The sequence below is a fragment of the Rhipicephalus microplus genome, chromosome X, assembly GCF_043290135.1.
Source record: "Rhipicephalus microplus isolate Deutch F79 chromosome X, USDA_Rmic, whole genome shotgun sequence".
Lineage (NCBI taxonomy): Eukaryota > Metazoa > Arthropoda > Arachnida > Ixodida > Ixodidae > Rhipicephalus > Rhipicephalus microplus.
This window is the reverse complement of record NC_134710.1, coordinates 229605970-229633662: the sequence shown is the minus strand read 5'-3', so window position 1 is coordinate 229633662 and position 27693 is coordinate 229605970. Positions and strand designations below refer to the sequence as shown.

The following is a 27693-nucleotide window of genomic DNA, read 5'->3' as shown; positions in this document are numbered from 1 at the left end:
CAGTTGCCAGCTTGCTCTCTCCCTTTCCTCTTTGTCCTTGTGTATCAGTGTATGCAAATCAAATAAATAAATATGAATAAATAAGTACATGATATGACGTGCATTTCACAACCTAAGTGCTGCTAATAGTTTAGGTATATGTTTAGTAAGTGAGCTTATTGTGCAGCATGAAATAAAGAAAAAAAGAGAGAGATAGAGAGAGAGGTGTGGGAAGGCAGGTGGTTAAATTGTATTTTGCACAGACCCAGGGGCTAGGAATGATATGTGCGAATTAGCCCTACTACGTGCACCAGCGCATACCACCGATGTGTCGCCTAAAATCCTGCAAGTGCGTCACTACTACTATCCAGCAAATTCGCTTATGCAAGAGAAGGTGTCACGAAATATGAGACAAAGCGCATTTCCTAAACTCATTAACACCACCGAAAGGTCAACACACAATCTGGGCACGAACCGAGCTGCTTTGCAGTTTCTTTGCAGTGAGATATGCACGGCCACAGCAGCCAAGCGTGGGGCGCAGGCCCAGCGCATGCGGCGGCCGATGCCGCACGCGCATGCCCCCATCCCATGCTGCATCTCTCCGAACGACGAGAGCGGTTGCCCTTCTCCTCCAGCGATCGGGTCGAGGGTATGCATTCCTGCAGCGGAGCAACCATCGTAGACATGGCGTCTGTCGGCGATTGAATGACGGCGGAACTGCTCGTTGGGTCGCGTTGACTTCATTCCGGCCGCCCTGCACGATGAAGATGTAGTTGGCCAAGATCCGCCAGGACTGGGCGGAGTCGTCACCCCCGCAACCGACGTCGGGCTATGGGCGCGCAGCATGGCAAGGAAAACCGTGGAAGCGCGTCATCCGTTGGAAGCAGTAGTCACGGGAACAAGCTGACAAAACATGGCCAGAAACAAAAGGCGAAGGACATCAGGCTTTCCTCTGTGTCGGCGAACATATTCACTGAGCACAGCGGTACGTGTTTTGTTCCCCGATCAGGTTTATGCATGAACGAGTTAGGTTCTTTTCGTGGATGAAGCTTAGGCCTAGCTGTTTGACGGATAGATGTTTTTCCGTCATCTCGGTCCGTTCGTATTGCAGCATTTGCATTTTGTGTTGCTTCTTGGACTGATGTGTACATGAAGTCTGTTCAAACATTACGTGACCTCACTGTCTGTGGATTAATATGGGAGTCAGTCGCGATCGCATTTCATCGCATTTCCTTTTGACAACAAGTAGGGCTCAACTTGTTATCGAGCACGTCCCGGCATGTCGTGATGTCGCCGGTTAATACTCGTAAGACTGTTATGGGGCTGGTTTCCATCTTCACCAATTAACGTGTGCTGCTACAGTGTTAACTGGGTCAGCAGAAGGCGTATTTGGTCTATATAACGACTTTGCCTTGGAACACTCGCATTAATCGCAAGTTAGCTCACTTCACTTGCTTCGCAGAAGAAAAAAATATCCCGATAAAAATAAAGACCTTTGTGCCTATAACATTTATGAGCCGCCAAGAAATAACATTAACAAAGCAACATCACATGCTTCCTCGACTGCGCCAGACCCGCGGAAGCCGACGTGAGCAAAGTGATATGACCTCCACATAATGGTGTTTCTATGGTGCGCTGTTGTAGCCTCCTCCAAGGACTGTTGCAAAGAGTGACAAGAAATCATGGCAATAGACGCGCGCGACTAGTGCTGGCGTTTTGTCGGAGCATAATTAGATCAATGCACTGTATTCTATCTGTGGTACTCCTTAGCCTATGTGTAAATAGATCGTTTGTGAATAGCGCTGAAGCAGCCATATTTCACTACCCGTCACGGTGTAGTGCTACCTACTATCGTGAGTTATGGTGAAATTCCTTTTGCCCTATTAAAAAAAAAAGAAAAAGAAACGATTCAAAATTTTATCAGCATACTTATATTTAAAAGAACAGTCATTTTGATAACAGCCAGCAGGCTTAAACAATAGCATGGCCAGTGGCAGTTAAAGTGAACATGAGGACTGAATGTCAGCTTGGTTTATCCTTGCACCGGAAGTTGTCTTTCATGGGGGCTTCGGTTGTACATAATGCACAGATACATTGGCAGATTTTTTTTAGGGACATTGGAATAGTATAGTAGGTTCCAAGCCAGATATGTGCTTGTGGGCTCTTTGCATGTGCACATGTAAATGAAGTCTGACCCTCATATGCAGACATGCAATGCCCACACTGCACATTTATGTTAGGGGGCTTAGGAAGTTTTGTGTTGAGCAGCCGATTCGATTTGTAGGGATCTAAATTTAGAGGCTGCTCAACAATTCGCCGGGGAAGGGGTGGGTGACCTACCTATTCCTGTCATCTCACTTGTGATGCTGTTGATCGACCTTTTGGCCCTTGTCACTTCTCCTCGGACTTTGTATACTTGCGTTCAGTTTGTTTATCGATTACATATTGCACATCCCTTAAATGGCAATGAAGAGGACTAAATATATTTGAATGTTTTCTTATGATCATCGCCTTTTGCACCGTCAGATACCACAACACGCAAATCCTATATAAATCAGAGCCTTTAGCATCTTATAAGTGTATATGCACCCTTTAGGTGCCTGTGTAACATATAAATGCTGCCAGTGAAGCCACCATGTAACTCCCTAGGTACTGATCTGATAACCCTTGAATTGAGAAGCTTTGGAAGCCGTTTAAAAAGGTTTTTGCTATGTGAAATTTGTGAAGGACGTCTTACAGTCTGAGGACTGTGGAACCTCCTGTACGCTTTACTGTTCCAAAGTTTTACCAACGTAGCGGCTTGCCGCCACGTTGCTAAAACTTTAGTTCGTGCCAACAGTATTTTCAAAAGGTCCACCATCTAAATTTAGTCATCGCGGTTACAGTCAGTAGAAACATTGATGCACCTTCACTAAAATTACCACGTATCTTGCATCGGCGGGGCCAAGACGCTTTCTCATGACTGCTGGTACACCGTCTTGAGAATATGCTTCATATAAAAGCATTACGAGACAAACCCAACCTAATCAGTTGCTCTCCTTATCATTTTATGTATTCAGACTATCCACTTCGCTATATCACTTTCTTGTTTCACGAAATTTTATATCTGCCAACACGTTTTACAGTTTGCAAAACTATGTTACCCTACACAGTAATACCTACTATGCATGCACTGTTTCTGATCAAAGGCTGCATTTCCAAATTTCTTGGTTGCCAATATCATGCACATAATGCATCCTGAAGGCCTGTTTGCCAATAATTTCGAAAAACGAAATTTCACTGCTGTTTACACATTCACCCTGGCAATTTACTAGACGAGTCCCATATATATTTCAATAACTACACAAGTTCATAAATTCCATGTTTGGTGCTGAAGATACAAAAGTGGATTCCTCGGAAGCTATTGCCGGTACCTGTGCGAGCTTTCCCACTGCAAGAAGCAGGATTAAGAAGCAAGTTCACAATTTAAATGAGTTTATTTTACTCAGCATACACTGAAACACCTGCATTTGGCAGGCACATTCCAGTTAACATATCCAACATTGAATGTGCAGTCATTATCAGTGATGGAATAGACATTCTGATTTTTGTGGCAGGAAAAAGACTGTTCTGAAGTGGAATTTGGTGTGAGGGGGGCAGATGGCAAAATATTTTATGCAACACTCCTCGAGTTTAAAGCATCCTTTAAAGGGGTGGCGACAATAAACTTTTAACAAGCCTGTCGTGGGTTTTCTCTATATGCAAGGACACTCCACACGAAGGGTTGGACGCAACAAACGTTCAAAATATAGTTTAATTCACTTCCAAAGTGTACCCAAATGCTCATTCTCCCAATCACCCATCACTAGCGCGGCCGACACTTGTTGCCCTTCCTAGAAAGTCGCCCGCTGGACTTGCAGTAAGGAACGCAGCAGTATACCATCGCAGAAAATGGTATTATACTACTGCTGTCCTTTGAAGATGTTGCCGACTATGGTTAGCAACTGATTACACGCAACAGCTTCACAAAGGAGCACCTATCGCACGTACAGACTCTGTGTTGGCGGCGACTGGGAGCGTACGGAGAATGAAGTGGCCCCTAACACGATGGGGGTTAGTGGTGGCGCCACGGCGTGCTGTGGCCGTTTCGAGAACAAAAAAAAAAAACTAAACAAGCAAAAGCAAATCTGGCGACAGGGGGAGCGACGCCATGAGCAGGTCAGAAGTTTATATAGCAGGTCGTGGTGTTTTCTTAGTGTGCTAAAAATTGGCGGTTGAATGCCTTGCTTTTGTTGAACAGTCCTTAAAAGCATTATTAGTGGAGGAATAACAAACCCCTATATATATATATATATATATATATATATATATATATATATATATATATATATATATATATATACATACACACTTCAGGGCTCGTTTTCCCATGTTTTGACTCAATAATAATGAGATCTAACAGACAATAATGCCAAGGAAGGTATAGGGGAAGTTATTAGACCGAATAGTAATGTAAATGTGAAGAAAGAAAAGTGGTTGAAAAGATAACTAGCCGTGGGCAGGAACCGAACATGCGACCTTCGAATAACGCGTTGAATGCTCTACCACTGAGCTACTACCGCGGCTATCCTTCCAGCCACTTTGTTGGGTATATATGTGGATTCAAACGTGGGAGTGTCAGTCAGTGCCCTCAGTAGCAATGGGGGCGAGTGTGGCACACTCTTTACGAGCCTGTGTGGCGCCACGTAGCACATGAACTTATTACAAGCTGGCAGCTGACCAATAGTCCCTCGTGTACAACCTAAGCCACCAAGTCTGCCAGTACGAGACCCTCGTTAATGAGTAAGAAATGTATAGGGAGCTTGCATGAACGGCGGCGACGCTATGCACTCTGGGTAGGCAGTCATTTTTTTGTCAGAGGCGGCCAGGGAGTGCAGCAGCGCAGTCGTGTTTGCGAGCGTTGGCGCAGCTTGCAAGCGTGATCGAGTGCGAGCGCGACGCAAATTTAACAGTAAGAAGAGTCGAGCACGATGTCAGCCTCCCCGGAAGACTACACCGCAGCGCTGTGCCAGAAAGACCTCGAGTGGTACAAAGAAGAGACGAGAATTCGCTCCGAGTGGACCCATTCACGCTTCGTGCGGGCGACTGGGTTAGTGACGTGGACTTGTGGCCACGCGTCGACAGCTCCGATATTCATGAATTACTCGTTCCGAGGACGAGTTTGAAAACCCGGGAGCAGATGAAGTCCAGAAAGGCCCTCGAGGGTCACAACTTTTTCAAGAGTGGCTGGTTGTAGGAGCCGTGGGTGAATAAATTCGCCGCCGACACCATGATCGTCGTGACTCAAGTAAGAGGTATTAAATTACTTGATTTTGCCATAGATGCTAATGTTTGTTTCTGTTCCGAATCAATTCTCAGTGTGTTCACAAGGCCCCCGTCAACGTCTTATTCATGGGCAAGAGTGATGGCGAGATCCTTGCCGCGCACTGCGCATGCATGGCCGGGAACAGCGAAGCCTGCTCGCATCCCACTGCGTTGTTATTCTACGTGGAGTACGACGCACGTGCATGAGAAGAGCGTTCTCAATTTTTTTTAACATGTCTTACTTGAGGGACGACGGCCACAGTGTCGGCGGCGACTTTCTTCGCTCATGGCTCCTGCACTCGGCCACTATTTAAAAAGTCGTGGCCCTGGAGGGCCTTTCTGGACTTCATCTGCTCCCGGGTTTTCAAACTCATTCTCGGAACGAGAAATTCATGAATATCGGAAGTTTCGATGCGTGGCCACAACTCCAGGTCACTTACACAGTCGCCCGCACGAAGCGTAAAAGGGTCCACTCGGAGCAAATTCTCGTGTTTTCTTCGTACCACTCGAAATCTTTCTGGCACTGCGGTGTAATTTTCCAGGGAGGCTGACAGGGTGCTTGACACTTCCTGGAGTTAAATTTGCGTCGCGCTCGCACTCGACCACGCTTTCAAGCTACGCCAGCGCTTGGAAACACGACTGCGCTGCTGCACTTCCCGGCCGCTTCTGACAAAAATATGGCTGCCTACCCAGAGTGCATAGCATCGCCGCAGTTCATGCAAGCTCCCTATATTTAAGGGCTCGTTTTTCAGTGTTTTCACACAATAATAATGAGATCTAACAGACAGTAATGCCAAGGAAAGTATAGGGGAAGTTATTAGAGCGAATTGTAATGTAAATGTGAAGAAAAGTGGGTGAAAAAAAACTTTCCGTGGGTAGGAACCGAACCTGCGACCTTCGAATAATGCGACCTTCGAATAACTTCCCCAAATATATATATTGTGAAACACGGGAAAAACGATCCTTTAAGTACACGCTTCTTCTCTTAATATATATATATATATATTAAGGAAAGAATTGTCAGTCAGCGCCACCAGTAGCCATGGTGGCGAGTGTAGCACACTCTTTTCCTGTTTTCCTGTTTGGCATCGCGTAACACGTTAACTTATACTGCAGCCCTTATATATATATATATATATATATATATATATATATATATATATATATATATATATATAGATATAGATATAAGGGTAAAAACAGACATTATAGCCAATTGACTTACATTGCATGGAACCATCGCCATCATATTGTGGTGGTCTATAGAAACTGCATAATACATCTTGGGTTTCATTGTGCTGTTGATAGAAAGGTGCTGGTGTTGTGATAGATACCTACTTGTTATTGTGGTTAATGCTTGGTGAAGTGGGGAAGTCACAGGGTGCTTTTGCACAATATGAAGGTGGCTTAGCTTCCTGTCAAAAATCACAAAGCACACAATTACAGATACCTGGCTAGCCTTCCTGTCTTCCCTTTTCTGTTGGACGCCTGGTTTTTTTTTATGCATTGGAAAAATATTACTTTCACAGGAGTTGGGTACGAAGATGCTCGGGTACTCGGCTTCTGGCGCATATTATGAAACACATTTAATCAGAGTTCATGAAGATCTCCTCATTAATATTCTTCTCACACGGCATTTGTAATTTTATTCGAAGGAAGTGTGATTAGGTATAAATGCCATTTTTGTTGCTGCTGTACGGGCATAGTGAATGACATTTACTGCTTGTGGAATTTAACTTATGCACCTGCAACAGGTGTAATCTCAGTGACGGCTTCTTCGCATGAAATTGCAAAGTTGATAGCTTAAAGCAAAATATAATCACTTTTAATGTTTTTATTAATGGTTGTTATTATCATTTTGGTACTGTGTAAATGTATAGCATGATAGTTTACAAAATTTGTGAAGCTATATTCTTTTTCCCAGACTCCGGCGTGACAACACCACCTCGTGGTTGGCCACATTTACAAACACTCATCTGTTTTTCTTTCTTCTCAATTCCTCATGTTGTTAGGTCAAGTACTGCTGGAGTAGCTTGCTTAAAATTTTGCCTGCGATATGTGTCTGCTGGCCATAAAGCGAACTTTGCACTTTCATCAGTGGCGAAGAATAATAATCGAAAAGTGCACTGGAGTGATGGCAAACATTGTCATTTGCAAATGACATTTAATATGAACATAATTTACTATGAGGGACATTACATGTACGATGTGACTGGGGTATAATAATATTGAATATGTCGCTGTGGCACATCAAATCCAAAAGACTACTCCTAACAAAGGTATAGTTGCCATAAGGACAGCCCTGGGGAGGTTGCATCATAGCTCACGTATGAGCAATTTAGTTAACAAAAGGGAAGCGGGTTACAATTGCCTTGTATGTAAGTGTTGCGCTATCTTCGCTTGCTCAGCATTGTTTTGTAATCCTCTCTGATTAACGTTGGCTGCAGTTGCATGTTGGGAATTAATGCTTTAAAGTGAGACACACTTTGGCATACCTCAATCATATTGCGGTTTTTGCTCACAAAACCTAATAAATTATAAAGCAATTTCTGGAATCATTACGGGGTTTCAGTGTAGTGTAGGGTAGCACTGTAAAACATGAAAAACAATAAATAGAAGGATATGCAGTATGCATATTGGTTGTAAGACCAACTTTACATGTTGTGGGTCTTCAAAATTTGTGGAATTCAAAATGAAGCACTAATTCATTGCAAGACTACTGGGTGTATACATTTGCAACACAGAAAAAATGCACAGTCCATGTATGTGATGATACACAAAGGTGGTAAAGAAGTGTAGGGAAAGGAATGAACCACTTCATTATGTATATATTGCTGTATAAACTTATGTCGTACCCTGTCACACAGGCACATGCATACTCCTTTCAACTCCTTGTCTTTATATCTAGAGAGATGTGTTCCATGTTGCACAGTTTAACTTACGCTAAGGATGTTTAATGGAGCTTTCTGCTGGGGGAGTTTGGTGATCTTGCTGGCAAGGGAGGAGTCTCATAGCTACGAGGCTACTCCATTTGTCAGTGGCTAAAGGGTCTCTGCCTCGAAAACAAAGCAGTTGTAATTTTATTTCAGTTGATAAACCAATTAGGGTTTGGACTAGAACAACAAATTATGGCAACTTTTGTGATCGGAAGTGACATCTCATTACGTGGTAGCGACAACATTGGGCAGGCATTTTAATTGGTTTGATGCGACTAGTCACATGTAACGTTCATATGGTCTCAGGTATGCACTAAAAACTATAGCTATTTATACTTACCATGCCGAATGCCAAAGAATATGTGTTTTGAAATATGAAGTTTTAAAAAATTGCATAATAATGCTAGGTGCACTCCGCAGTGGTTACCACGAGGTGAGACTTCCAGTATGTCTTTACAAGAGGCGTGTGGTCATTGGAACCTACTATTGATGTAAGTTGTGGAACATACCATTTACATCAGTTACAGATCGAAATCTGAAACAGAACAAGCTTCCTCATTGCCTGCTGGGATTTTGAAGTTTTTAAGACTAATAACTTTTGTTCCCATGGACCAGTTCTGATAAGCTTTTTTACTTTCATCTCGGTATTCTGCACTACAGACAATCCAGAACTGTAGAACAGAGAGGAAAAAAATGTTGCAGTACCTCTAGAAGTGTAATTTCAGGCAGAGTACTGATGTGTGAGTAAGCTGTACTTACGAGAGATACTGCAAATGCAGGTAAACACAAGGAATTTTAGTACCACTAAGTGTTATTTCATTGTATAATCAATTCATAGTGTGCATTTTAAAAAAGCTCTTTACATGCACGAGTGCACATACTCCATCTACACCATGCTTTTCAGAAAGCCATAGTGTCGCCATTTTGAATAAGCATCTGTGTGCATTGCTGTTTTTACATCTGTGCATCTCGCTGTGTTATCATTGTATTGCTACTTATTTTGATCCAACATTATCAGAAACCATAGCACTGTGCAACAGAGTTGCTTCGTCGTCCTTGCCGATCGCCGGTAGCAAGTACAAACAGCTTAACTGTGAGATCTATACTCATACAATATTGAAAAGACAGCATAATTGAGGCGATAGCACAATTTCAAAGAAATTGATGACAACGTGCTCTGCGTGTCCCTTTGCTCAGTCAGTGCGTGTGGTTAAGTGAACCTGCACATTCTGTAAAAAAGTGCAGTGTTGACACTAATGCTGTCAGCATTACTGTCGACTTGCTAAGTTGTATGTTTCAGGAACAAGAACCATCACAAATTTTCATTTTAATGAATTATTATATATTTATTGCGAAAAGGTGCTGATGTAGAATGTTTTTAGCATGATCACATGGATACAAAATTTGGCATGCAGACAGGGGGCACTGCAGCACATAAACTCCTTACAGCTTCCCTTCAGAACTAATAAGAGGGCTGTGTGACATGGTCCTAACTTTATTGCTTTAGAACTCCTTTTTAGAGTTCTAAGGGATTTGGTAATGTCCATTGGATAGGCATAAGGACCACACATATTTTCAAGATTTTCACTAAGTGAGGCCCTTACATGAGACTGAACCTTTGTCGAAAAAAATTTTTTTTGGTCTATGGGTGTGGAATTCACTGCGATCCTCTATGCCTGCCCACCAGCAAAACAGCAGATGTAGTTTTTATTTTAACATTATTCATTAATTTATGAACGTCGCACACTTGGCCAGTCGGCTTTACTTTCACTGACTCTGGTCTACTCACATTCGGTTCACGAGCACATTCATAAACCACGTCATTTTTGGTGCCCATCAGTGATGTAGGAGATTCCTGGTATTTTTCTTAATTATTTGACAACACCTCATGCCATGCACTAAAAACCCACAATGAAATGAAACTTCACTAATGTGTATGTGCATCATCAGGGCACCAAATGCAGTTGCTCCTCTTTCAAAAATTTGGCTTCCTAGTTTCATATGGCACAGGTTATATGGGGCATTGGTATCACAAGTGTATTGCCATATTGATATTGATGGTTATGCAATTGAGATGTAATAGAGTTAATTGACATGTTCAGTTAAACTGTAATCTTCTCAGTAACAGGTATTCATGACAAATTATTGCAACTGATAAATTATATTTTTTAACTATGGTAGGCTCCTGCAACTTGTGTCTTGTTATTCATCAAGCAGTGCTTCATGCTTGAAATTGCTGTATTTCAAAACCTGTGTTTTAATGTTATAGCATTAATTGCCTTATTCATAGAAAATTAATGTTAAGTCGGTGGTTTTGTTTGTAGGTAGAAAATCCCAATAGGTGCTATGAATAAAAAGTAAGGTTCAAGCTGAGACAGAATTTATGCACGGCAGTGAGTTATTCTACCACAGATCCGTGTTGGTGTTTCAAACTGCTTCTGAGAAAGGCCCTACACAGGCGTTCTGTTGGCCAAGGAGGGACTGTAACAGATGTGATATTGGGGGGTAGAAGCATAAAGTCGTACCAGGCATGACACCCGTCAATTGAATTAATTGGAATGCACGCGCTGCTTCAAATATTCTTGTTTCTTCAGCTTTGAACTGGACCCATGGCTTGTCCCTTGTGACAAAAAAAGTCTCCTACATGGTAGCAGTAAAAAAATGTTAAGGCGACACCCATTTGCTGGGTTTTGTGATGGTTGGTATGTATCATGGGAACCCACCTTGCACAGAGATTGTGGTACTGGAGTCTCTAGACAATCACAATGGCATAATGAGCTGACCGTGAAATTTTGGGAGCAGACAATTTTCTTGAATTGCTAATCCAGTCACTGAACATGATCATCATTCGACGCTCACTTCCGTCCCCACCGCCTGCATTATGAATGTATGCTCTCCTTCAAAGTTCCTGCACCATTTCTGCACTTTTCTGTCATTCATGAAATTTGTACTTAGGGATGAGCAGAGATATGTTACATTTGTATAGAGATACGACCCAAGATACCAAGACAAAGTTTTTAAGACACAGATACAATATAATAGCACTATAAGTGAATTAAATACAATACTTGCTGTTTGTATACTAAGGTACCTTGATATGTTAATTGATTCTTCAGTATAGTTTCGTCATTAGGGCTACAGCTTGCTTGCAAACTTGCTTTCAAAAACGGGAGTAGAGAGACAATGGATTTCATGTGTGCATATGTTCCTTTGTTCTCATTGTCTTTAGTGCTATACACAGCCACCAAGTAGTCTCTTTTATCACACTCTCAAACCTCTCTCCCACAGGTAGGCCTCCTTAATTTAAATTCTCTTCTACTAATTTCACAATTTCTTCAGTGTGCCATGAGCTCAGCATATATGGAAATTCCCATGAATTAAACGCAGGTGCGCTGGGCAATCTGAAATTTTCGCCTGGCATGTTTACAAATGGCACAGTGCACTCTTGTGGGATTCTGGTCATATATTTGGTTATATTTTATAGAGTGTTTGCTTATAACCTTATATCTCTGTAATCCATCCTGAATAGGTTGAATGGTCTGTGAAATTAATGTGCTTATAAATAAATGATACAGTGCAAGGAAAAATGAGCAGCATATATAAAGAGCATTCCCATATTATTGTGATGATGATAGTTGTATATTGCTTTTGCAACAGTGCCGCAGTGCGAGTGAAATTTCAGGTAGCTGTATGTTGATTAAAACTAGAATTTGGGCTAGTTGGCTCTGCAAAGACCTTGAAGCACAATACAGTTTTGACAATAGATGACCAGAAAAATCAGTAACAGCTTGATGGGTCCAGTTTGTTTATATTTAAAGTAGCAGGTGAAACAGAGTGATTTGTACAAGGATAGCACATGAACAAAGATCATAGGACAAGTGCTTGTGTCGTGGTCTTTGTTCTATTGTTGGCTGTCTTGAGATAGCACTAATGTAAACCAAGAAAGAAACAGCATCCCAGTGTTTGTTCCTTTTGTTTTCATTCTTTGTCAAAAATAATGTGGTGCTCGTTTCGTGGTTGAAGGCTGAAGTTCACAGTGGACTAGTTCACAACACACTGATGCTACTTTGTATCCTGCAGACAAAAAAAAAGTTTATATTTATTTGTTTACTTAATTAACTTGATCTAGTGAAGTGATGACCATGCTCAATTTATTTCGTTACTTTAAGAAGTTAGTAAAATTAATTTTCAACTGTGTAGCCTCAGGCTCTGAAAAGCGGGCCTTGTAAGTGGCAGCAGACAGACGTGCAACTGCTTAAAGTGTTCTACCTGTCCAAGATGTCCAGCTACCCTTTGCCAACTATCATTATCTACTTGCGTGTGTATGGTAGAAACTTCCAAAAACATTAATTAAAAGATATGTGGGAGATGATGAAAATGACCAGCATTTGGCATTGAGGCCACCCCTCTGACACAGTGGCCACAATGCTTGGCTGCTGACCTGAAATACTTGGATTCGATCTTCGACCTCGACAGTGATGCTGCAATGGAGGCGAAATCCCATGCATTTAGGCTTTGGTGCACAGAACCAATAGTGGTCAAAATTTATTCACTATGCTATGACTCATAATTTGTTTTGTGGCTTTGGCTCATAAAACGGCAGTATTTATTTTTATTTGGCATCCGTCTCATTTTTATGAGTGGGACATATTACAAAAAAGAACGTTGGAAACTTGTGAGTATTATCAGCTAAATAACGGCAAAGCAGTGCAACACATCGGAGTGCTTAAACAGGTGTATATATATATATATATCATTACAAGAATCAACTCTAAAAATAGCTGTTCCATTGCCAGTTCTTTCTTTGAAACGGTCATGTGCGATTCTTTCATGACATACATTTCAACTAATTCCCACGATCGCTAGGCTGGTAGACAGTGGAATAAACTTGTTGACGTGGTAATCTTTGCAAACGTGTCAGCAATTACTTGTGAAATAGTGAATGTTAAATGTCAGTCAGAGATAGAAAGCATAGTAGATATAGATAGGCCCTGAGGTTTAAGAATAGTGAAATGAAAGAAACTTGGCAGTAGAAAATATAGTTATAGACTGCTGGTACTCGTAAAGGTGATGCATAGAAACGAGTGAAAGCAGTCTAGATGTTCTCTAGCATGCAGGTTTTCTTTAATCATGTAGCTTGAAACATTATGATTACACTAAGAGATATGTGGCCTAGTCCCAGCAAAATAAACTCAATAAAACATTGCTCTCATTTTTAGCCATTCCTTTGCATTTCAAGTAGTATTACAATGTATGGGAGTGGCTGTTCAGTAGTAAATTGAATCGCTTTGAAGAGGAGCTCAGATTTCCAGCAAGATATAGCTGCTATTTATGTGTTTCCACTGTGCAACATACTTACCGTGGACCTGTTGGCCAGAACAGCAATATAGTACCATAACACGTGTTGATAAAAGTGTTTTTCAAATTTTCCAAAGCAAAAAGGAGGCGCAAGGGTATGCTACAAGCACTGGATGGTTTGATTTTGTGAAGCTTTAACACTCCACGTAACAAGTATATTTAAGAAACTATTAAAGTTTTCGTAAATATTGTTACTGCTGCTCGACAATTTATGCCTTAGGCATTTGTGTTTGTTTTTTTATAAAAAAAAGGTAGTGTTTATGTTATATTGAACCACCCTAGACTGCAAAATGGCCTCAGCCACATGTGGAAAAAGGTGTATAGAGGTACAGATACTCCACCTGCTGGAGGTTATACAAATAGAAGGTTCCTAAAGAGTACCCAAGATACATGTATCTTCGATACTGTCCATCCCTGGTTGTACCATACACATTATTCATTCATCAGTGAATTTTGGCTGCACTAAACTTTGAAGCACAAAGAAATAAAATGTGAGCTCACTTCACACCAAGCAGCACTCTGTTGTTTTAAGCATGTTTGTGCTCTGAATATGCGCTTGAAATTGACAACATGCAGCGACCTCACACGATTATTAGAAACATTGTGCGACACATCTGTGCACAGTTTCTACAGATTCAAACTGTCGTTTTCATTTCGTGACCGATTAGACATTAGAGACAGAAAGGAAACAAGAAAACATTTCATTTGAAAACGGGGCTAAAAGACTCGCTGAAAAAAGGGCATGAACCTTCGTTGTCCCGTCTTTTAGTACTGATTTTTTTCTCGAAATCGTGAACCAACCAGCCCAAATGCGTACCCTAGGGAAAAAAAAACCTTCTAGTACAGAATTATTGCAGGAATGAGAAAAGAAAGGTAATAGGAGCCTAGTAAATGATGTAGAGACGATGTTGTTGCTGAAATTTACATTCATTCATCATGTGTGACATCAGGAGCAAATGTATGAGAATGCATCTCGTACTTTTGCATCTCATCTCGTACCTCATCGCACACAATCAAGATGAATTCCAGGAGAGGTAATTTTTTGTAGGGTGACCACCTGTATGATAATCAATAATATCCAGTATTTTGCACATTATTATTGTTCGGTAGTGCCTTTATTTAAGCTGCATCTGGCCACCCTGTTTAATGACATGTTAGCTGCAGTATGCTACATTATAGCTGCAAGCAGTCTAAGGTTCTGAAAAGTGCGGCGAATGTTTCGGGGGCTAGCTGCATGCACCATCATGCCATGCTCCTTGATGTCAACGGCAAGCCTCCATGCTGGTTCAATATGTGCACACTATTCCGTCGGTTATGTGTGGAAGCTAAGGCATAGCTGTTTCCTGAGTCACTTATCCTTTGAGCTGCTGAATTTTCATGTTGATGCTAATAAATGTTCATGCTGGAGCATATTACAATATCATTGTAATATGCTCATCTTTCATTTGATTAAAAGTGCAGATTTAACAGGATCACCGTTGTGGTCCAAACACTGGTGTCTATTTACTCGTAACAAATGAATGTCTCTTGCCATCTTTGGCCTTGTTAAGCCTTTTGCTTTAACAGGAATAAAATGCTGTACACATCATTGATTATATTTGAAAAAAACAATGTCAAATAATTTTCGTCATTATTAGCATTGTTTTTTATTAGTAATCATGATCAAAGTTGGGCAATGAGGTGTATGATATATTTCATGTTAAAGGAACTGTCTACCGTCCTTTGTTTCTCTCCTGTTTTGTGTCTCAATAGAAAGCGTACCATGTGAAGGGGCTAACCTTGCAGCGGTTTCTCTGGAAAGTGCATAGAAATTTTTAAAACAGAATTTTCTGCCTGTGTTCTCACCTTCCATCGGTGGGATGAATGCCCACAACATTGGTCAGTGCTGGTGAAAGTTGGAAACTGAAACCGCGTGTGGTTTTTGGCAGGCTTCATCAAGTTTGGTTATTAATAAAACAAATATCTTAGTCGGTCGTTTTAGGCACATACACTTTTTCGTTGTTCTCATGAGCGGCGGGCGGTGGCGGACGCCGTGGTTGTGTTTCTCTGCTGTTTGCAGGCAGGCATGCAGGCATTGGCGAGCGACCGCAGTGCTGGCAGCGCCACTGGGCGCCTATTTGAGCACGTGAGCAAAAAAAAGCAAAAATTGGTCTCTGGCGCAATCTAAAGCTGCTTCAAGTGCACAAAATACAATTTAAAGTTAGGCGTGTTTGTTTTTAAGCAAAATAAGCTTACCTGCGAGGATTTCTTGTCCTACCAATAGATTGTCAAGTTTGACCACATTTACTGTTGGGTGACGCTAGTGGACACTTTTCATCGACTTTCAACATCAAGTAAAAATTAGAATTCCCTGTTTCTGGCTTGAAAGCATGCACGTTGCTGCTGATGCGATGAACGATCTTTTCATTTGCGCCGCAATCGGAAATGTTTTCCGAGTGGTAGACAGTACATTTAATACTAAAAGATAAATTCACAAACTGCATTGTGAGTAACCCAGAATGTTATTGGTTCATGAATATATATCCACTTCATTATTACACATCTCCTAAAATATCTTTATGTGTGGACGAAATGAAATGTATTGTTAGGAAGTAATATTTTATCTAGCAAGATCACATTTGTTTATGATGGTTCAGAGAACTGGGAACGGGGGGGGGTATACACAGACACAAAGCAAAGAGGAGGCACACAGCACGAGCGCTCAACTAACAACTGGTTTATTCTCACGTTCGAAGGACATATAAGTACACAAGGGTGCGCATGTCAACAGGAATAAGATAATAGTGTGAGCAGCAGGCGTGGCGTTCATTCGAAGCACTTGTCTACGAATTATCAATATAGTTAAACTCATTCGTAGACAAGTGCTTCGAATGAACCCCACGCTTGCTGTTCACACTATCATCTTATTCCTGTTGACATACGCACCCTTGTGTACTTATATGTCCTTCGAACGTGAGAATAAACCAGTTGTTAGTTGAGCGCTCGTGCTGTGTGCCTCCTCTTTGCTTTGTGTCTGTGTATACCCCCACGCTCCCAGTTCGCTGAACCATCATGAATTACCAACTAGCCCACCTTTCCATGCTATTGCACTTTGTTTACACTCACTCATTCATGTTTTGGCCAGGGCCCTCAAATTCTTCCAGAGCTAAAAAATGTGCTTCATTGAAATTTTCTATTTACAATTGTTTATGATTAAATAGTTGCATAATTACATATCCATGTTTTGTATCAGTCCGGAAAACATGTTTTAGGAATTTTTAGCCTGCCACATTGTTTATAGCAGTTTTTCTGCTGTAATGATTGAACAAGAATATGGAGATGCGTGTCTTCTAGTACACAACAGAAGCACTCGAAAATCGTTTCAACTCTACTGGTTAAATGGCAGACTTAGTTTGTCTGAAAGTTACATGGCAATAGTGGATAAGCTACAGTCAGAAAGATTTTTTTTTTCTTTTCAGTTATACGCAATACTTCGCGACTCTCTCAGCCAGTTCACACTGATTAACATACAGCGCTGTGTTGCTGTTTGTGTATCGCAGCACTGAGCACCTATGTCACCACATTACTTTCTTGCGGCTATCAAGTCGGTCATTGAGTAGAGTTAGCTGCATGGTGAGTTTTCAAGCCTGTTTGAAGTAGTACTTCTGTTCACTTCACGTTGACCGCATTTATTCCACACCCTTGTGCTGTGTGATCACAGCTTTGAAAGGGGAAAAAAATAATAACCAGTTTGTATGAAGTGTGTAGTGAAGTCTGTTGAATGGAATGACATTTTAGTTTGTGCACCTGTAGAAGTAGTTACTTATTGGTGAATAAGTGCCAGTAAAAATAATCCACTTTATGCAAGGTGACAGCTCGATAAGAAATCTCTATAGGTCTCGGCTTCACATCTCGTTGCCCCTGTTTTCAAGTAGCTTCGATTGTATTAGTCTGCTTATGATCTGTGTTAATTTAAATCTGTATGCTTTTTCAGGCAGCTTTCAGAAGTTGTATTTGTTTAATGGACGCTTATCAAATGACCTTTTGGCACTCTTTGCAATGCATATTTTTATTTGTCTATAGAGGCGCTCTTGCAGAGCCGTCCCTTGCCAGAGATACCAGATGGAGATGACCCTGGGTCATTTCGAGGATTTCTGGCCGAAGGAGCTTCCCGCTGGATGTCCAAAGAAAATCTGCTGGCCCAAGAAGATGCCGACCCACACCTTTTTGTGGCCCTTTATGACTTTCAGTCAGGTGGCGAAAATCAACTTTCTCTCAAAAAAGGTACGTCCTTGACCTTCATTTACTTGCAAACTCATCAGTCCGAGAATTCAATAATGAATGTTGCTTTACATTGCATTTAAAGAGCACTTCAACTGGTCCTAGTTTATCTTGAATGTTCAACCACAGTTTTTAGACCCAGTCTGCATTACCTGGGTGGCATATTTTTACTTCTTTTTGGCACATTTTAATAATACATTGCCTGACTGCACTACCAGCTTTCACATCTTATGAAGAAACCTGATCACATCATTGAACCTACCATTTGAGAGCAATATGGCAGGAACAGAACTTTTCTCTTAATAGCTAAAATGTGTCAGCAACATTTTAGGTCACCTGTACTCTTTTTCTAGCTCTAGGAGATGTGACTAGAATAGTGCAATAATGTTTCACACTCTGCTTCAACTTCTGCTGATTTCTAGGATTGTTTAGGTATTGAGTGTGCCACAGTTTGCTTTGTTTCTCCTTTTTATTTGCTTGATATAATTCTTGCTTCTCACCACAAAAAGGAAACTCAGCGAATGAATATATAGATGTAGCCATCGGGGATAGTAGGAATTTCATTTTTGCTTCTCGTGTGTGTTCTCATGGTAGCTGGTGTATTTTTTCTATGTTCTTCTTTGCAGGAGAGCAGGTGAAAGTCGTGTCATACAACCGGACGGGCGAGTGGTGTGAGGCACAGGGCCGCTCAGGGCAAGTGGGCTGGGTACCGTCTAACTATGTGACACCAGTCAACAGCCTAGAGAAGCATTCCTGGTACCACGGGCCCATCGCACGTAATGCAGCCGAATACCTGCTCAGCAGTGGCATCAATGGCAGCTTTCTGGTGCGCGAGTCTGAGTCCAGCCCGGGCCAGCGTTCCATTTCCTTGCGCTGTGAAGGGCGAGTCTACCACTACCGCATCAATGAGGACTCTGAGGGGAAGGCAAGTGTTGCGATTTCATATGCCGGAGACCTTAGATAATTGCTGAACCTGAAATTGAAATCTACAAAGCTGCTTCACAAAACAAGGCAATGTTCTGATAGCTTCCTGCTGCTGCTACTTAGTACTTGCGAACTCCCCGATTTTCCAGGGAGACTTCCAAATTATGAACAATCCTGATTGTATGGGCTTGGCCATACAATCAAAATAGTGCTAGCACCAACGTTGTGGGGTGTAGGACATTGCTTCTAAAATTTTCTGATCATGTGCGGAACACCTAAGTCCCTTTTGCTGTAGTATGTTGCATCCATTGCTCTATAGAGTTGTACTTAACATGCTGTGTATTTGCATCTGAATATGCATGCGTAAAAGACTGTACTATGATTATGATTCGGGAACGTGTTTCTTTGTTCTGTGTATGGGGGCTGGTTTGTGATTGGATGCATGTGTTTGGGACTACGATATGAGAGGTTCTTGCCACGTGTGTGTGACAGTGAGTACGGAGCCAATGGAATTAAGACGTTCTACGAGTTCGTCTCTTTGTGTGAAGTTGCCACATATAATTGAGCCCTCTTATAATTAACCTGAACGAGACGCAGCATCTGTTTGCTGTATCCCGAAGTTTCTAGTAAATAATATAGGGCTTCAAAAAAGTTGCAAGTGAGAACACAAATTTTTTTTCCGCAAAAAAAGACCGTGATTGCACGTGTTTCAAAAAGCAGAAGCGATAAGGGTGGTCTCCAGTTTAAAGCGCCAGTGTGCTCTTCACTGAAGTTCTTATATACAAGCTGCCGGAGGCTATTAATGTAGTTAGTTGCTACAGATATGCTTCTAGGCACTGGCTCCAAAGTTTTGTCGTCATCATCTGATCCCTCCAAATCGCTCTTGCTGCGTACTTCATTTAGAAAGCCCTCAACCGTACACGATTTTGCAGTGTTGGCATCATCATTAGCTGTAATGAAATTATCCCAGCAGATGTCCAGTCCTCTCGTGTTCGAGTCGACGACGCGCTGCCGCAAATCGCGGCCAGAGTGGTCCTGTGAGGAAGTTTCAGGCTCTGTATCAGGTTCGACGTTAACCGTCGCGAAAACAGTTTCACACACATGTAGCCGTCACCTCTGCCCATGAAGTCTTGATACAATGAATTTCAAGAGACCGCTGAAAATCATTCGTTATTTTGAAGTCACTGTAGTTAAAGTATTAAAAATTTGTTCAAAAATTGTAAACGCAAACACGTGAGTCACCTACTTGTGTTGTGTTTATATTCATGACTGCGTTGTGTTTTAATAAGCATGAAAAACAAACCAACATGAAATATTATGGAACCAGTGCACTTTTACTTAAAAGCGCAATATGTCCTGAAGTGGCCAGCTCGACTGTTGAAGGACGAACTCTTATGCGTGCGCATCCTTCTTACGCACTGCGAAGCATTGGTGTTAAATACCAACTCTTCATGTTGGTTAGTGCTCGCTGTTTCAACGTTGTCTTTGCTCTCGTCGCTGTTTCCTTATCACAACAAATACATAGGATGGATCTTATTGGTCGTCAGCGAAGCTCATGTGTATGCTTTGTCATCGCACTGTGCATAGTGTTTGTGCGTTTGTGAAGCATTCACGGGTAATCATTGGCGAATTCATTCCATAGGCCACTTGTGCCACATTTTTCACTGTAGTATCCTTCCTTTCGTGCTGCTTCCGGAGCTCATGTTGAACGTTCAACCACCAACCAAAAGGCTAGAAAACAGCCGTATACCAAGTGTGCTGGTAAAGCTGCTCGACGAAAGCAACGGGCCAAACCTAATGCAAGAAACAAGTACCAGGCAATCGTGATGGCGATAGGGCTATTGCACATTTGAATAGAGTGGACAGGTAGAGAAATACGCGGGCGTTCTGATGATGATGAGGGTAGTGGCAGGTACGAAGCTGGATGTTATTTTCACAGCCGCGAGTAACTTTTTAATATCGCCATTCCTTATTTTAAAGTGTTGTGGAGATATAAAGGGGGATCAAATTCGATATGTTATTCTGAAACATTCGATATTCTGAAATTCGTAGTAGTGAAATATTTTTGTATTAAATTCAATGGACATTTGGAGTGGGATTTTCGAAAAAGAAGTGTCCTTCTTGAAAAAGCTCGTGTCCTTCTTGTCTCTTTGTCGTCGTTCTGTTCTCGCGCTATAACTATCGTCATGTCATACCAGCTAGCCCAAACTGCCACACTTCTAAGCGTGGAACTGCTGTGGGCCCGTTTCTATTCGGACAAAGAAACTTCTAAGTGGCCGATGTCGCGAAGCGGCAGAGACGGGTGAAGGTAGACGAAGAAAGTGCTTAACAGCGCAAACGACAGGAGGGGATAGAAGAGACGAGAACAGAGCGCTGAACTAACAACCAATGTCTATTGCAAACCGACTGCAATATATAGGAAAACAGAGTCTGCGCATAACTACGCAACATCAGTGAAATCGCATATACATGTGCCAAGCGGCCTACCTAATCAAGAGCCAGTCATATCAGTGGATCTTAGATAACTAATTAGCGGGCAGAACAAAAGACATGGACCCTAGATAACAAAATAGCGGGCGGATGAATGACGGAAGGGTGCGTAACAAACAATGGTCAGAAAGAGTGACAACTAGAGTGCTGCAAAGGCAAAGTCGGGCGCTTAACAATAAGAATTAATGGGCACTTCGCTGATGGCATATCGGTGGTCAAAAGTGGTGTGCCGGGAATTCACCAGGGTGCCGGCTCGGTTTGCTTTAAAGCCCCGCTCTCACGATTTTTTTTACCATGTCAAGGTAATGGCGTTTCTATGTTCCTGAGACGCTTTTTGTCAAAAGAGCCCAATAGCTGAAATGCTCAGGAAGTTGGTAAATAATTTTTAATTAGCAAAAAGGCGCTATACTGATACCGAAACCCAACCGAGGGCACTGTCTATGCATGATGTACTATTTGGTAAGAACCAGAAGTTGCACACTGGTCCTCCCGGCGCGGAGTATGAAAACTGTGAAAGCCAGACCAGCGAAGCTTGGGCCAAACACCATAGAGGAAGGAAGGAAGCTTCTCTGTGCCAAACATCGCCGCCATCGCCTTGTGGCCAGTGCAATAAACTCTGAAGTGATACCATCGGCTGCATCACTTCCGTTGACATGCCAAAATGACGTTGCACAGTGTTGCCAATAACTGGCAAGCCGGGTGAGCATTTCGGGGCAATCTTTAAAATTAATTTCCAAACGAGCAGCGCATCTCTCAAGCCTGTGACCATATTTACTCACATAATGAACCCACATTTTTTTTTTTTTTTCAGAAAAGTTGACACCAATTTGGAGGAAGGGTTTATTACGCGGGTGAAAAAAGTCACAGAAGCTATAACAGCGACAATTTCACATGACTGTTTTGCGTGTCTTGGTCCACAAAATGCGCAGTGAATCATTTTTGTTGCCCGAAGCTGTTCTTGCTTTCTCCCGTAATGAAGGTGCATGGATCGAGGCTGAAGTGTCATCTAGGTGGTTGGTTCCCATGTTCCAACGCATGCTCGACCAACGTTTAAGTTTAAAACTAGCTGTGTTGATAGCATACCAGCCGAACGCGCCTTGCGCACCAGGCGTCTGCCTATCAAGTTTACTACGACAAACTCGACAACAAAAACGCAATGTCAAATAGCGACGCACTAACCTTACGAGTGCACGGCGCGCCGTCAGTGCGGTTGCGCTTTGCATGGCCTCCGAGATGGCGGGCACGTAGCGTGTTTCTATGCAGCACTGCATGCCCGCCATCTCAGAGGCCATGCTATTTGTTTTCTTGCCACTGTGCTTCCATGGCGCTATAAGCAAAGAGGTTTCATTTGCATTTGATAGGTGGCGCGCAAAAAACGCGATTTTTAAATTTTGATCGATGTCTTCGGAACTCGCTGTCGCCAGTAGCCAACACAAAATTTGTCGACTCCGAGGTGCCTGCTGGCAGCCCTGTTGCCGTTGTTTAGCTCTTGATCAATCACTTACAACTTAAGAGCAGCGTGTAGCTTCCTTATCGCTTCATAGTGTCCCTAGAGAACACATAAAGTAAGCTGCATGGACTAGAACGCTGCAACACATACTTGCCATTTCAGCTTAGCTTGGCTTGGATTAGATTGAGGCTCCGTGCATTGATAGTATGCATTATGTTTGAGATGGTGCTAGGCCGTCGTGCACTATCTTTATAAGTGGTTAAAAGAAGCAGACGACATCATTGCTGCAATTTTTGGGGTGTGCAATAATTACTCACGGAAAAAAGAAATCGTATTTTGTTTAGCAATGCAAGGGCGGGAGGGGGGGGAATTACACGAGTAAATACGGTAACCTATTATTGCCCACCTTCACAAAAGCAAACTCTGCTCTTTTTATAATGAATTTGTTCATTCCTTTATGGAAACCACACAATTGGCAATTCAGTTTCGTTTCCACTGTGATTGCTGCTTACCGTAATTACTCGAATCGACCGCACACATTTTTTCCGGTTAAGCGCCTCCATAAATCGCATGCGCGTTAGAATTGAGTACGAAAAAAAAAGAATACGGTCTGTCTATTGCCATCGGCATGTAAAAAGTGGCCGCCTCCTACGCGCGTCGGCCATTTCTGCCATTGTGTTTGCCATGTGCGAGATTTCATACGTGTGCTGAGGAGTTCGTCATCTTGTAGTGCATTCACATCGTTAGCATGGAAGGGCTGACTCCAAAGACTCCACGAGTGCACCACAATGCCGCTTTTAAAAGAAAAGTCATCACGTGTGCAGAAACGGACGGAAATCGGGCCGCATCGCGGTCGTTCAGAGTTCCCGAAACATGCGTGCGGGACTGGCGAAAACAAAAGCAGAAGATTGTCGACAGCAAAGCTTCGCGTGAAGGCTTCAGTGGACCATAGAAGGGTCGGTTGCTGCAAATTGAAGAGCTGCTCGCCAATTATGTGCTTGAGCAGCGAACTGCAAGCGGCCTGTGACGACAGATCTGCTCCAAGTGCGGGCTATGCAATTAGCCTTAGAAAAAGGGCTAATGCAAAGCGAGTTCAAAGCAAGCAGGTGCTAGCTAACTAACTTTATGAAGAAGAAAGGCTTTTCCCTTTGAAGGCGAGCGGACATATGCCAGAAGTTGCTGGAGGAGTACGAAGAAAAGCTTCACAGTTTTGAAAGGTTTGTCCTAAACTTGCGGCACAACAACGGCTACCTGCTTAGACTAATTGGGAACGTTGATCAGACGCCTCTTTACTTCGACATGCCTGGCACCACAACCGTCGAGAAGAAGGGGGCGAAGCAAGTTCGCGTGTTGACATTCGGCCACGGCCATGCTCTGTTGCACATCAGATTGGCACAAGCTTCCTCCTTATCTGATATTTAAACGGAAGACGCTCCTGAAAAGAGCCGTTTTCTCGAGTGATGTGACCATGCGGGCCAACGAGAAAGGTTGGATGACGACGGACCTGGTCGCTGATTGGATCCATCCCGTCTGGCGGAAGTGGCCCGGCGCCGGTTTGGGACTGCGAGTGATGCTTGTGCTCGACGCGTTCAGTTACCATCTCGACCAGTGAATCAAGGACAAGCTCGCTGCGTGCAATGCAGACCTTGCCATGGTCATCAAGGCATTCAAGAAATGTGGCATTATCAAATGCCATGGACGATACCGAGGGTGAGATGCTTTGGGCCGTTGACAGTGATAAGGAGTTGTCCGACAGCGACGAGGACTGACGTATTACGCGACTCGTAGGGTCGCCGTAGTGGATGCAGTTCTAGCTGGAGGGCCAACTGTATGAATTTCTGTTTTATCTTTCGAAATTTCAGTGAATTAAAACCCAAATACTTGTTCTCAATGTGCGAAGGTTGACTCCTACGAACTTTTCTTTTTTCCTCCGTCGCGAAAAATGGTTGCGCGTTACAATCGATGCTTTAATTTTTTTTTTTTTCGTCATGGAAACAAGGTGCGCGTTACAATCGAGGGTGTGGTAGAATCAAGTGAATACGGTGTACTTGGTTCGCCAGCACATGTGTGGCTTGAGGTATATTGCCACAAGGCAGTAGTGGGATTGGGGCATAATGCGGTGGAGGGTCCCTGGCAAAAAGGGAAGACTACGAAGTGGATAGAGACTGGTTCCAGCCCGCCAGTGCGCCAGGCATTGTCATCGCGTGTAATCGTTGTAAATATCTGTAAATATACGTTTTCTTGTAAGATTATTGGTGGAGGTGCTGGGTACGCCTACCTGGCTTTTCCGGCAAACCAACACGGAACTTCGGAGTGGTCGCCACCTTCATTTTTCTGCAATGGCTCAACAGGCCCACCCACAAGAGCAACAGCAGCCGCAGCTGCAGCCGCAGCAGCACCAGCAGCACCAGCACCAGCAGCACCAGCACCAGCACCAGCAGCTGCCTCCTCTGATTCTCCTGCCTCCACGAGACCCCGGAACCTTCTCGGGCACAGGCAAGGACAAGGTGAATGTTGAAGATTGGGTCGCTTTGTACGAGCGCGTGAGCGAATACTATAGGTGGGACCCTACGTTGATGCTGGCCAACGTTGTATTTTACTTGCGGGATACGGCGCTCACCTGGTATGAGACGCATGAGTCGGAGTTGACCAGCTGGGACGTTTGCAAACTGAAGCTTCTCGAGTTATTCAGCAGGCCATTTGGGCGACAGCAGGCCGCGAGGAAAGACCTGGAATGTCGCGTGCAGACATCGACAGAATCGTATGTATCTTACATACAGGACGTATTGGGCCTCTGTCGAAAGGTGGACGAGAACATGAGCGAAACTGACAAAATCGCTCACATATTGAAGGGAATTGCCGATGACGCGTTCAATCTGTTGATCGTTAAAGATTGCGCCACCGTCGACGCGGTTGTGAAGGAGTGTCAGCGCTTCGAGCACGCCAAGAACCGTCGCATAACCCGCCAGTTTGCGCGTCTGCCTAATACTGCAGCCACTTCGACCTGTGAAGACAGCCCCAAGTTCACGCAAGCTACATCGTCCGAAAATGTCACCCGAATCGTTCGTCGCGAACTCGAAGCAATGGCTCCTGCAGCCATCGCCTCTGACGGTCCTCAAGACAACGCATCCACCGTCTCCCTCATCCAAGCCGTCGTTCGCCAAGAAATAGCAAATCTCGGCATCACACCTGTTTGCGCTGTTCGCACCACCGAGAGCTCGGCTTCTGTTAACCAGATTCCGGTGTACCCTTCACGCTACCCTTCCCGCTACCGGAACCCTGCCGAATGGAGAACGTCGGATGATAGACCAATCTGCTTTCACTGCTCTCGCGCCGGCCACATTGCACGCTACTGTCGCAATCGTTGGTCATCCAATTCATCTTGGAACACTGGGACATGGCGTCGCTTTGAAGGCAGTTCTCGCCGCTTTTCTACTCCGTACGATCCACAGCCTGCTCCTACTAACGTTCAGGGCCGAAGGTTCAGCCGGTCGCCATCACCCCAAGGCCACCGATCTCTCTCGCCGATGATTTCTCGATCCAGGTCCCCTGCACGACCTGGGCCCTCAACCTCGGGAAACTAGACCATGCAGCTCCCGGAGGTGACGCTGCATTAACGACCCATTCTGCAAATCCTCTGTTGACGATTCCTACACGCCGCAATATTTTGGACCTTTTGGTGGATGACGTTACCGTTACAGCCCTGATAGACACTGGTGCACAAGTTTCAGTCATGAGCGCTGCTCTCTGTACTAAACTGCGAAAAGTGATCACGCCTCCTATTAAGTGTGCAGTAATGCTTGCCGATGGGAGCACATCTGCCGTTCTCGGCATGTGTACTTCTCGCGTATGTATTGCTGGGCGCCAGACCGTCGTATTGTTCACCGTGCTTGAGCAGTGCCCACATGACATGATTCTTGGCCTCGACTTTCTCTCTGCGCACTCCGCCCTTATCGACTGCTCGACAGGTCTTCTTCAGTTGGAACTGCCTTTTGACGCCGCTGTTGCCCATGACGCTCAAAGTCGCCTTTGTGCCACCGAGTTCCTGCATCTTCCGCCGCAAGCCGCGACTTACGTGCAGCTCGTGTGTGATCCGCCTGTGCGCGATGGTGAATATGTCGTTTCACCTATTACCGACGTTGTGCTAAAGCACTCCATTGCTGTCCCGCACACCGTGGTGAGAGTATGCCACAATCAGACCCATTTGTCTCTTTTGAACTTTGGTTTCTCCACGCATGTGCTGCCTGCTGGTATTAAACTAGGCGTCATGTCGTCGCTGCAAGAGTGTGATATTTCTGAACTGTCGGCTCAGCAACCTACTCCGCATGTCAACTTGCTCACTGCGCCCAACCTGTCAAGCATTGACATTGCCAAAATGATAGCGCCAGATCTTTCGCCCTCCGAAGCACAAGACCTCCACCGTCTGTTGACATCCTATGCGGACATATTCGATCTTGACAACCGCCCTTTAGGCCAGACATCAGTTGTGACCCATCACATCAACACCGGCGATGCCAACCCAATTCATCGCCGCCCTTACCGCGTCTCCGCCGCCGAACGCTCTGTCATCCAGAAAGAGGTCGAGAAAATGCTCGCCAAAGGCGTCGTCGAACACTCATCTAGTCCGTGGGCATCCCCGGTAGTGCTTGTCAAGAAGAAGGACAACACATGGCGATTTTGTGTCGACTATAGACATCTCAACAAGGTCACTAAGAAGGACGTTTACCCTTTACCAAGAATAGATGACGCCCTTGACTGCCTTCATGGCGCAAAGTTTTTCTCGTCCATTGACCTTCGATCTGGTTATTGGCAGATCGCTGTTGACCCACGGGACCGAGAAAAAACAGCATTTGTAACCCCCGATGGGTTATATCAATTTAAAGTAATGCCGTTTGGGCTTTGTAATGCGCCGGCCACCTTTGAGCGCATGATGGACTCCCTTCTGCGCGGCTT

The 27693-nt window shown here is 43.6% G+C and overlaps 1 protein-coding gene across 2 annotated transcripts in view; it reads left to right on the top strand.

Annotated features, from left to right (window-relative positions):
- The first annotated feature begins 607 nt into the window (after positions 1–607).
- The window catches only part of Abl (tyrosine-protein kinase Abl), an 88189-nt gene continuing 61103 nt past the window's right edge, over positions 608–27693 (top strand). The window contains exons 1-3 of one of the 2 annotated variants that reach the window (XM_037435970.2): positions 608–964; positions 17679–17879; positions 18503–18801. In XM_037435970.2, coding sequence (XP_037291867.1) covers positions 811–964; positions 17679–17879; positions 18503–18801 — 654 coding nt within the window. In that variant the 5' untranslated portion in view covers positions 608–810. Of the gene's footprint in view, positions 965–15700; positions 15742–17678; positions 17880–18502; positions 18802–27693 lie in introns of those variants that run through there. The other variant, XM_075878748.1, reaches the window with a different exon arrangement.